Source organism: Lytechinus variegatus, chromosome 1 (genome assembly GCF_018143015.1).
Source record: "Lytechinus variegatus isolate NC3 chromosome 1, Lvar_3.0, whole genome shotgun sequence".
Classification (NCBI taxonomy): domain Eukaryota; kingdom Metazoa; phylum Echinodermata; class Echinoidea; order Temnopleuroida; family Toxopneustidae; genus Lytechinus; species Lytechinus variegatus.
The window spans coordinates 72844550-72856758 of record NC_054740.1 but is presented as its reverse complement, the minus strand read 5'-3'; the positions used below and the strand labels follow the sequence as shown (position 1 = coordinate 72856758).

At 35.7% G+C, this 12209-nt stretch overlaps 1 protein-coding gene across 1 annotated transcript; it reads left to right on the top strand.

Annotated features, from left to right (window-relative positions):
• Nucleotides 1-1384: 1384 nt before the first annotated feature.
• Nucleotides 1385-11826, top strand: LOC121422201 (uncharacterized protein PB18E9.04c-like). Its single transcript, XM_041617104.1, has 5 exons — nt 1385-1518; nt 7277-7429; nt 8123-8989; nt 9379-9548; nt 10050-11826. The coding sequence occupies exons 2-5, from the start codon at nt 7345-7347 to the stop codon at nt 10158-10160; spliced, it is 1233 nt and encodes a 410-aa protein (XP_041473038.1). The 5' UTR covers nt 1385-1518; nt 7277-7344; the 3' UTR covers nt 10161-11826.
• Nucleotides 11827-12209: the final 383 nt, after the last annotated feature.

Below are 12209 nucleotides of genomic sequence, written 5' to 3'. Positions count from 1 at the left end.
GAAACATATTTGCTATAAATTGATTTTGATTTGACAACGTCATGTCTCTAAAATATACTGGAAAACTATAGTATTCCGAATTTTTTTTGATCTATTACTGTATTACATCTAGTTAAACAGAGAATGTGAACACCAGGAACAATGAAGCCATAGGCAAAATATGTTTCATAAAGTTATGAAAAAAATGTTTGTTTATGTAATATACAGTAATATAACATAATTATATTATCATATAAAATTAATAATTTCTTCTTTCCCAATATGTTTCTCCTCCTTTCCCCCTCTTTTTCTCCCTTTCCCCCTTTTTTTGGCCAGCCGATGGGGGGGGGGGGGGGCAAGTGCCCCCATGCCCCCGTAGTTACGCCACTGGCTCCATTTGTTCTATTCATATAAAAGCCCTTCGAGCGGTTGGGCCCTGGGGTTGGGCTGTTTCCCATATAAGAAGATTTCAAATAACTCATCCTTTACAAGTTTACATGATTTACAAAACATGAGTAGAGTGTCCCATTTTAGGTGTAAATCTTGACTTTTCCGCTCGCGCTTTGCGCTCGCATTATTTAGTTGGATACACATCTCGTTTATGTTCACAACATTGCCCAGAATGTTAGAATTTTAGGAAAATATATAAAAGAAAAAATAGCTCGCACTATCCAAATACGGCTTATGAGATTAATATATTCATTCATTTATGAGAAAGCTTATATAAGTGGCTATTAGGACTACCCCTTCAAAGAAACGAAAAAAAAATCAAATTCAAGCGACCGATCAGGAAAAATTTGGCTGAAAAGAATCCGCCCTTCCCCATTGGCGAAGGCTGGATCCGCCCCTGCCCTGGAAGTCAGGTTGGCAAGCAATAATAATAATAATATAAATGAATAAATAAAAACAAAACCGAATAGGAGCAATACAGGTCGAATCATTTTTTTATTATTATTTTTTTTTGCTTATCAAAAATTTTCCTCACCAAAGGTCCATCTTCATTGAATTTTTTTTATGGGGGGGGGGATGTCATTTTTTTTTAAATCTGAAATTAAAACTCTACTGAAAACCTTAGTTTAAAAATCGTTCCGAATTGCTGAAGAAGAATCGGCCCGCTAATCGGTTAACATTCATTACTAATGTCGGGTGATACGAGTAGTGGAAAGGGCAATTATTAACCCACCAACTTTTATAGATCCAATTATTTTTTTTATAGAAAAAAAAGCCTCATGAAAGTTAGCTAGCTAGCTGGCATTTTAATCTCCTTTTTTTCCTTAGACATAATTCTCTCCTTGAATTGATTTACGGTACTACATTTTGACTAGCCAGGCAGGAGGCTCCCAAATAGAGTAAAAATGATCGCGAGGCCGAGGATCTAGGAGCCTCGATCTGACCCCGCCCATATTTCCTGATCACAATCGCTGACACAGTGACAAGTTAGTGACACGCACTGCACTGATCACTGATAATATTTCGTTGTTTTAAAAACCAGAGGATATTTGAAAAATGAGCAGGCTCTTAGACGAGACATGTGATGATGTGAGTTTATGCCTATATCGCCTTGTTTTTCTTTTTTGCTTTTTGCCAATCTGTTTAGAATGCATTTTATGGAGATAGGCCTAAGGCCTAACAGTTAGTAGTACGGTACTAGTACCGTACTACAGCACAGGCCCATATATTGACAAACGTGTGCTCGGTTTTCGGTAGCGGAGCTCAAGCGGGCTCAATTCAAGTCAATTCAGTTTATACTCGCCATGGCTCCAACCAGTCTTGAGGACGCAATGATGATAACTTTTTAAAATCCTGTCATATACTTCTTCATCATTGACGTCTTGAACAGGCCTTCATAGACATGTAAGAGAACGTAGTAAACAAAGATGGAATGGATTTCCCTAGGCAAGCTAGGAAATCCATCTGACATAACACTTAACAATAACAGGATCACGCGAAATATGTTTATTAATTTCTGCACCTTCCTACGCCCACTCCTAGTACCAATGAGGTCCAAACATTACATGTATGGACCTCATAGGCGACATCAGTGCTAAAATTGGGTTAGAGATTTATGTGGATCTAAATTTATTGTAATTTCAACAAAAGTACTAGCTAAATTTGAGGCTTTTGTTGAAATTTTGCTTTAATGATACATTTATGCTTCATTAAGTAAAAAAAAATTGAAAGAAATGAAGGGGAACTTACATTTTGACGACTTTTTCCTGATTTTCTTGGCAGTTGTCCTTCACTTCTGACTCTCGATCGGACCTGATATGCAGATCACGTATACACGTTCTCGTCAGGTGATCGGTCGGTTATTCTTTTCGCCAGATGTTGATAATTATATATTTCATAACGCAGCGTTCATCGCAAATTTAGCTGAAAGAGATTGAAGTTGAACAGCGCAAGCTTTAATTTATTCAGAAATAACGTTTGATTGCACAAGTTTCGCCTCGGACATTTAGGATCATTTGGTCCCATATTGGCGTAACTACGGAGGGGGGGGGGGTGTCCCTACCACCGTCCACACGGGCGTCCACAAGCCAGCAATTATCTTTTTTCTCTCTTTTTTTAACCAAAATGCTTCCCCCCAGAAAAAAAGAACCAGGGTTAAAGAGAAAGACAATTATGATAGAGGAACACAAAATACTTTATTTTTTCAGCTTTTAATGCATCGACTTATAATCAAATATTAAATGGAGCTTAGAACATTTTTTTTAAAAGTCAATTAATAAAAATATTCCGCTCTTCGGGATTTGAGCTTTCATGAAATATTAATCTTTTTCATGATTACCGAAAATACCTCAAATGTCCAAAAAAAATTATCGGTGTATTAGCTGATACCTTGCGCCCGCCTTAATTATTTTAATGTTGAGATACTTTGCTTTAATTTAATGAATTCCTAAAAGCATTAATTCTCAGATCATTTGTCGCAATCGAATGATTCGATTGGTAAGCTGGTTGTATAATTATTATGATTCATGAATTGTTTAAAATGTGTCTCTCTATCAGTTTTGAATATTTAAAAAAATGTCAGCTCGTGCTTTTTGCTCGCAATATTTTGATTAGTAAGAAATTCTTGTGTATGCGAGTTTGATACATAAATAACTAGAGAGAGAGGGGGGGGGGGGGTGTCCCTCAGCTACTTGTCCTTGCTTATTCCATATTTTTTTATTATGCTCGTGTTGTGAGTATTTCAAAGTCTTTTCTTTTTCTCACCCTTTTTATTGTCTCGGAGCTTCCCTCTATTTCTTTGCTACGATGTATAGCCCATCTTACTTGTTTCATTTTTTTATGTTCTCATTTCAATGAAAACATTATTAAACTGACGTAGAAGACTTTATTACGAAATTTTGACATTGTTTTGTTTCATTTGTTTGGCTTTCTTTTTTTCTTCTCCTCATCTTCTTTTTCTTCTTACTTTTTCCCTTTCCTTATTTTCTCTTCAGTATTTCATTCAGGTATCCGCCAATTTATACAACACCAAGCATATAGAGGCGGATAATCAGTGAGGGAGCATGACGGTGTGCCGCTCTAAAAAAAAGGAGGAATATTGGAAGAAAAAAAAAGAAGGGATGGGGAAAAAATAAAGAAAAAAAAAGATGATGATGGCAATGACGATGATGAAAATTATCTTGGTGATGATGATGGTTGTGGTGATGATGATGGTGATGCTAATGATAGTGGTGATGATGATGATGACGAGATGTAATTTTGTTATGTTGTCTTTGAAAAAATTAAGTAGTGCAAAGTTGAATTCATTTAAAGTTTATTATGAAAATAGCAGAAAAAAAATTGGTATGCGTTCGAGGAAAATCCATCCCCCACCAATCTTTTTCAAAGGTAAGATTTTTTTTTGCCCGGGGGGGGGACATTTCCATTCAGGAGTGGATACCATGCGCGACCATGGGGTCTCAAAAAGCACCCTAAACACGTAATTTCCATATTCTGAAAATGCACCCCTTAACAAGTATTGGCGTGTGAAACCCTACCCTTAACAAGTATTGGAAACAAAACGATACTCTTGGCAAATATTCCCTGAAATGAACCCCTAAACAAGTACAGGAATGTTTTATTGTTACGGGTCCTTCGATCGGTCGTCGGCTTTACCTTATTTGGTTTAGTACGACCCCACCTTCTACACCTCGCGCAAATCGGACTCTAAACACGAAGTGTTGGAGCAAAAAGGACATCCTTTATAAAACATTTTGATTTTGTTTTATCATCCCCGCAAATTAGACCCTAAACACGACGGTTTTCCTAGCGAATTAATAGATACCCTTTTTTCGTTATTTTTGTGTTTTTGACACCCTTATCACGTTACGTAGGTAACGTGCCCTATCCTTTTTACGTTTTTTTTTGGTCGCGCATGGTATCCACTCGTCAATGTAAGTGCCCCCCCCCCCCCCGGGTTTTTTTTGTGACGGCGTAGGCCTTTGCAAGCAGCTATTATTATGGTAAAAAAGTAAATGAAATGTCAAGAAATACATGATAATGATTTTTATGGTACATTTTAGTAGGCCTATATCAATTCATACTTGTTATCAAAAAGAAAAAAGTGGGTCGTTACGGACCATTAAAAATGGGAAATTTGGGCATTTTATATTTAGGATAGAGCAACTGCTCGTTATAGACGTCACAATAAATCAAGCATTCTAAATTCTATCAACTCCATTTTTTGTCAAATAACACCTTCATCGATATTTTGAAATGATTTTTCTCATATTTTCATCATCTTTTTATCAGGGTGAAATTCCCCTTTAATTTACAAAACAGATTCGCAAACAATATCAAGAGTAGTGGGAGGCAAGGGTGGAAATCTAAGGTAGGGGACCAGGGGCTGGAAAACAGGCAAAAAAAAAAACAAAAACAAACTAACAAAAAAAAAAAAGGAAGGTTTATCACCCCCAAAAGAAGGTCGTCTCGTCCAAAATACATGTTTTACTTCGATTTAAATGATGTAGGCCTATTTCTTTCCATCATATAGTAGGGGGACATTTGATAATGTGCCCCTACTATTTTGGGTTAGGGGGAAGTGTCCCCCTGGGATTTGCGCCCATGTGGGTGGGGGGTGCTGCACCTCCTTTCGGAATCATTATGGAACAGTGTGAATAGTCGCTGTGATTTCGATCTCATACCTATAAAAAAAATAGAACAAAAGAACGCCTTGACCACAGGCCAAAATGCCTAACAATTTTTCCGCGGCATTAACAACTCTCGTAAGGGGCGCTCCATTTATAAATAGAGTTGCATGTGTAGCTGTCTATGGCAACAGAATCCATCGCAGAATTGAAGCCAGAAGCGTGGGAATTTGGCAGAAAATTCAAGAAAAGAACCGGTGAGTACCGATTTAAGAGTAATTATATATTCATTAACATTTATTGAATCATAACAATAAAGATTTTTTACGGAAAGAAAGCTTAGTTCCAAGCTAGGGCTGCCCAAATGCGCGTGAGTGGAGTCTCAGTTTCTTAACACGGGTAAGTATTGCGGTGTCGCCTAGAGTGCCTACGCCCACTTGTTCACTGCTACCACCCTGCCTGTGGGGAATCTACAGGTAGGACTATGGTATGCCAATGTTGTACAGAGCACACACTTTAAAAAGTCATTAAAATATCACTTTTGTGACCAAAATTACTAATTTCCATACAGTTGCAATTTATTTTTCATTAGTAACTTGGGAATAATTTTTGTATTCACCAGAGCGCTCAAAAACTTGAATTTTGGGCATATTTTTTGTACGCCCTCTATTGGTGGAAAGTAATATGGCAAGAAAATTTTCATTTTTTGATCTCTATTTTTAATTAAGAAAAAAATAATTTAAAGAATCAAATTTAAATAAGAGTCAAGTTGTATGAATAATAGGTGTAATGGAAACTTTCAGTGTAAAAAAATCAAGCATTTGCCCCAAAGAAAAAGAGAAAATAAGCCAAACATTGCCACCCTTATTTTGCCACACATGGAGATATAACTGAGAACAAGGTTATATCATAACCTTGTTCATTGAATGAGTGCCTACGCCTAAATGCGTAGGAAGGTTTTAAAAAATGTTAAATAAAAATGTAAAAAAAATGAAGGTTTCTTACCTAACTGATGCTGCGTAGACCCCTCGATCCACATGTAAACAACGAAAATACAATATAGCGTTGACCCTTGAACTGCTTATGTATGACGTACTTCCTGCTAGCGATGCCGTTTTGAAAAACGATATTAAAAATTATTATAGATAAAAATTATTTTTTTAAATATCAAAATTTATTACGTAATTATAAATAATTGTTTAAATACTAAAAATTATTTATAAGTACGTAAAAAATGTTAAGCTTGGCATTAGCTGTATTAGGGTTCATATTATACTATAGGCATATATGTGCACACTTTTGCGACTCTGCACTCGATGTAAAGAATAAAAACAAGGGTAATGAGAGGTGGTTAAAGCAGTACGCATTACATGTGACTCTATGGGATTGTGATTTTGTAAACTATTAAACATGCATAACCTTTGGTTTTGGTCTCGTTTCACAAGGTACATACTACAGTTACAGTAGAACAAAATGCCTGTATACACATTGTAGAATAATTTATTGAATATGATTTGTGTGGAATTTCAAGTAAAATTTTTTCCAAAAAATAACATTTTGAAATTTACATAAATTTGCATATATCAAAATAACCTTTATGAAATGAACGAATTTAAAATATACAGTATATCATCTGAAAAGAAATTTCATGAGCAATCCAAGTATGGTGACAAGTAACTAATGGTAGGGGAAAAGAAAAATAATATCCATGGATGTTTGAATTGAAGTATAGTTGGGGTCCTAAAAAGTCAAACATTTTCACTCATATTTGAGTTGTTCACCCTTTCTCATTTCTAATGTCAATTTTGGAATCATGAAAATTCCTTTCAGAAAAAGCATGCTTTTGTATGGATGTACAGGAAATATATTTGAAATTACGACCATTTTTATGCTGATCAATGGGTACGCTTAGATTTCAGAGACACAAATCGGACGAGTTCAAGACACATGGCCATACCAAACTTAAAGTGAAACAGTGCGAATGATCGGTTTTCAAACTGTATACTGCCCATGTTGTACATCTCTGCATGTTAAGCTAATTAAAATGCTATAAGATCTATTTCACATTCCAAAATTTCCAATTCTTGTTGCTTTATCGAATTTTTGACCTTCAAGTATCATATCAAAATCGTTGGAGAATATGTTAATGTGTGGTCAGTTATCATTCACCACCATTCAAATCCTTACCTGCAAGTAATGTCACCAATCTTTATCGTTTCCAGATGTTCATCCAACAAAAGCACTGTGTTCTCTTCTGAGATGAAGAAGCGTTGCATTGAGTCGGCTCAAGATGGCATTGCTTGCATGGACATTGTTCCCTAGGAAAACGTCTGGCAGTGTTTTCAGATGCCAAAGGGTGCAAGGGTTCTGTATTTGTAAGTTTCTTTTAAAATTCCTGTACATTCCGTTTCAGGTAATATGATACCTATCTGCAATGCAGGGAAGACAGCGTTCAGCTGCAAAATTGAATCATATCCCTTTTGCTTAAATATGTTGTCAAGATTCTTTGCCATACCATACATTCAATGTATGGTATTGCATAGGGTATGAATACTTGATGTATTTTCAATGTTCAATTATGGCTTTGATGCAAGGTAAGTCCCAAATTATTCACTAAATGTTTGGAATGTGCTACTTTACATGTGCAAAAAAGGTGAAAGTACAATGTTCTAGTGTTCTATTTCACAAATAAGGATGAATTTCTGTAGATCTAAATGAATCCATTCATTCTTAACATATTTTTACAAATAGATTATTAAGTCTAGTTTTCTATTTTCTAAAAAGACAATTCTTTGTTGAAATTTTTCTTATGAGAGATCAAGTTTCTTTAAAATGCTATTAATTCATTATTCTATTAATTTTTTTGTGTGTTTTTAATACACAGCATTGAAAATCGGGGATTACTTAATTCTAGATGTCACAGAATTTTGTGAATGTCACAGTACAGTGTGTTTTGAAAGTCAGTCTTTTACCACTTACATGTACTTCTTCTTGGTGTTCACTTTACTTTGGAGTTTCTATGTTAAACATTATTTATACTGAGTGATTTTTTTTGTATTCATTCACAGATCTCTTGATGCTGCTGGCTAGTATTACGCAGACGGACAGCAACAACGTGACTACATCTATGGAGTTTGAGTACACCACTATATTCATTACTAATTCCACCATAGAAATGTTCATTCCATCTACATCTATAACAACACCTACACCGTCATCACAACCATCATCCTTGGTGGAATCTTCTTTCAATATGACACCCTCTACAGCCGTATACCCATCTCCTACTCCATCTGGAATATCTCAAATATGGACTAGTGATGTCACAATGTATACTGAAATAACCTCTGGTCTTGTTTCCACAATGTTAAATCCAACAATAATGTCTACACCAGTAACTCCTATGTCACGGACATCCTCATTATCACAAAGTTTGGTGAGTCCGATAGCATCGCAAACTGTGATTTCAACGGAAGGGGTGCTTCTGACATCATCTGTACTGGAATATTTGTCACCATCCTCTATGGAATCCTCGTCTTCACCATCCTCTTTATTGGGTACAACATTTATAAAGTCAACTCCATCAGTATCGATGCCACCATCTGTTCCCATGTCAACAACTTTTCCAGTCTCATCGTTATCACCTTCATCATCACCTCTATCGCCATCACCATCACAGTCACTGTTCCCATCTTCCTTTCCATCATCTTACATGGCATCACCATCTTCCAACTCAGTAAATGAAGTTTTACCATCATCAAGTGCTGCATTTACCACAACTCAGTCCCTCAGTTCAACTCACATTGTTCCTACCCCATCACCTCCAGTGGATCCTCCCACCCAACCTCCTCTGACCACAGCTGGACCAGACCAACTGTCCATCCTACAATGGTTTGGCATTGCAGTAGGAGGGGCTGCAGTATTGTTCATTTTCTGTGAGTATTGGCTTAGTTTTACCTACTGCTTGAGATCTTTGAGTTCTTGTCAGAGTTACTTGTAAATCTTTCCCTGGCCTAGATACATCTAAAGTATCATATTTAGAGCAGAATATAAGCAATAATTTTGTGTAATTTCAAAATTTTATGAAGAGTTTCTTTATACATCATACCCCTTAGTTTTTGTCAATAGAAGCATGGTAAAATTTGGCACTTGAAAAGGCTTGAATAGTGTATAGTGAAAAGAGAAAAGGTTTCAAATCGTAGTAGAGAGAATAACTTTTAAAATGGTGATGTAATATTTTAAAGATTATAATTTAGTATCTTTAAATGTGTGTGCTTGTAATGATGCCATGACTGAGTATAATATTTTTCATTTTGTGTTCCAGTTTTGCTCTTCCATTGCTACCAACTCAGGCAACGTGCCATTAGGAAACAAAAGAAAGAGATGAAGAAGGAAATATTAGATTTCTCACAGAGTAATCGGAACGACCGCATTAGCTCATGGAGGAACAGCCTGGCATTGGATGCCATGGCAACGCATATAGAACTTCCTCATGTAAGTTCAAATGGAATCATCTGGGCAAGAAAATTTTTTGACTTTTCAGTTGTACTTCAGGGCAGTCTTTCACAAATTAACAAAGAAATCGGCTGTCAGCCAATCAGATGCAAGGATTTTGATAGCTTATGACAGCTTTTGATGGCAATATCTGATAAGATCCTTCAAGAAATGTCCCCTTGGGATGTTGTCTATTATATATATATCAATATATTTGAGACTGATTTCGTTTTCACAGACTTCCAATGGGATGTCCTATGTGTTTGATGAATCCTTACAGCTTGTTTGATCAAGAATACATTATGAAGTGGTTTCCGTATTTTTAAAAAAGTAGATTAGATTTAAACCAATCTGCTGTAAACAGTAGTAGCATTGATTAGGGGGATAATTTTTACAGTAATGAGCAATACAAAAACGCTTTCACCATAGTAGTGGTCAATCCGTGGCCAATTGAACATACCATTTTGATGATACAAGGCCTTTACTGTTTTTGTATTGCAGGAAGATAGTATGGACATGCAAGCCATGGACAATCTTGGATTTGAGGAAGTGTTCTTAGGGGATGAACCAAAGTCAAACAACAACTATTTTCTACCACAGACCAACTTGTGATCAATCTTGAAGCATCAATTATTTTCTTCTGGATTTACCTCTCGATGACCAGTGTGGAACACATCATCTTGCTTTCGCTTTGAGAAACCTTCAGAGTGTTGGCGTGCATGGAGCTTGTGGGAAGGACACACCATTAGGTAATTGATGTCTAATTGTCCCCAAAGTCACAAGTAATTTTGTTCAGCCAATGCAGACTTGATAAGGTGGACCAGGCATGCCTCTTCTGGTCACTTGATCCAATGGTAGTGATTCACTTGGACTGTAAAGTATGCTCATGTGGCATTTGTCTATTAAAGGGCTGTGCGATCATCTGATTGAGAGGTTTTCACACCTATTGCATTTGTTATGTACATGATCAGCAGCTTGAAGATGAAAGACCAAGATGCAAACTGGTGTTGTTTTTTCATGTTTGAACGTATAAACCTCTGTTCATGAGGCGCTCTTACAACTGCTCTATTAAGAGCCCTTGACAAACAACTTAAGCCATTCTTATGATCATCGTAATAGTTTTAAGTCTTCTAGAATTGTCTCTCAATCCTACAAAATCTTGCATGGTTCTTATGACAATTGTGTGGAGTCTGCCTTACAAAGAGGGGGTTTTCTATGATTTTTAAAAAAGCATGGACCATGTACTCAAGCTGCGAACACCAGCTTCGTACGGCCTTCTTGAGAAGATCCTACGGAATGGAATAAAAATCATCCATACAGTGTTCGGAGCAGTTCTAAGTGGTATTTTGTTACTTACATGTAGCCATTATTAAAATGAAAATGGTATTCAATTAAGTCTAATAGTATGTATTCAAGGTATTTTATCTTTATGTATCACTGAATTGGTTTTAATGACACAGTTTATGTCTGGAGCCAGATATTTATATATAATACAAGTATTATGATTTTATAACCACAGTACTCAGTATGCACTCCACTTTATATTCCAACCCCATTCCTTTTCCAGAATAGAAGCATGCATGATTTTGTTGTGATTATTCAAAAGATGTATTTCATTACTTAATTTATTACTTGATATTGCATTTTATATATGGATACATACTCTTTTTATGTAATTTGTATATAGGCCAATATAATGTATATTTCAAAACATTCTCTTTTACTCATATTTGTGTGAAGTTTAAGAAGTACTAAAAATAGTGTCAATTATTATTGTGTGCAGGTTCACTAATGATAATAATAATAATAATAGTAGATGCTTATATAGCACATAATATTCTACAGAATCTCTATGTGCTTTACAAGGGAGGTAATTCAGGTATATACTAAAAGAATAAAGTACATAAATACTAAATTAAAGATTAACAAAACATTGCAACACGTATTCTAAACCAATAATCTAACATGAGAACAACTATTTTTTTTAAGATTTGAGAAAGGTGGAAGTACATGTGATGGCCCTCAGATTATTAGGCAGTTTATTCCACAGTACAGGTGCTGCTAACTGAAAGGCACAATCATCAAACGAACATGTTTTAGATGTTGGTACAGTTAATAAATTCTGGCTAGAAGAACAGAGATTCCTTTGTGGGACATATTCAACAATCAGATTATATAGGTACAATTGGGACTTACTAACTAATGTTTTATGACATATCGCTATTATCTTGAAAACAATCCTCTTCTGTACAGGCAACCAATGCAAGTGCGACAACAAGGGCGTAATGGGATCTTTACCTTTTAGCACGCATGATAAGTCTGGCTGCGCTGTTTCTGTTTTGCACTATTTGTATCTTTCTTATATCTTTTTCAGGCAGGCAATATAAAAGTGAATTGCAAAAGTCAATTCACTAATGTTTTCTAGTGGGGTCTTTTTAATCAAGTTTTGTATATAGTATATGTAGCCCATTCTTCCAATTGGAAAAAATGTTACAAAACGGCATTCAGATTCATAGCTTAAGAAATATAACATCAAACCTGACCACTTTGGCAGTTTATTGTCAAAGTTCCCAAATCTTGGTGCAAATGTAGCTTATCACTTAACTTCAACAATGTCAGCTTTGCGCTATATTGTTTGACTATTTATTTATGAATAACTTA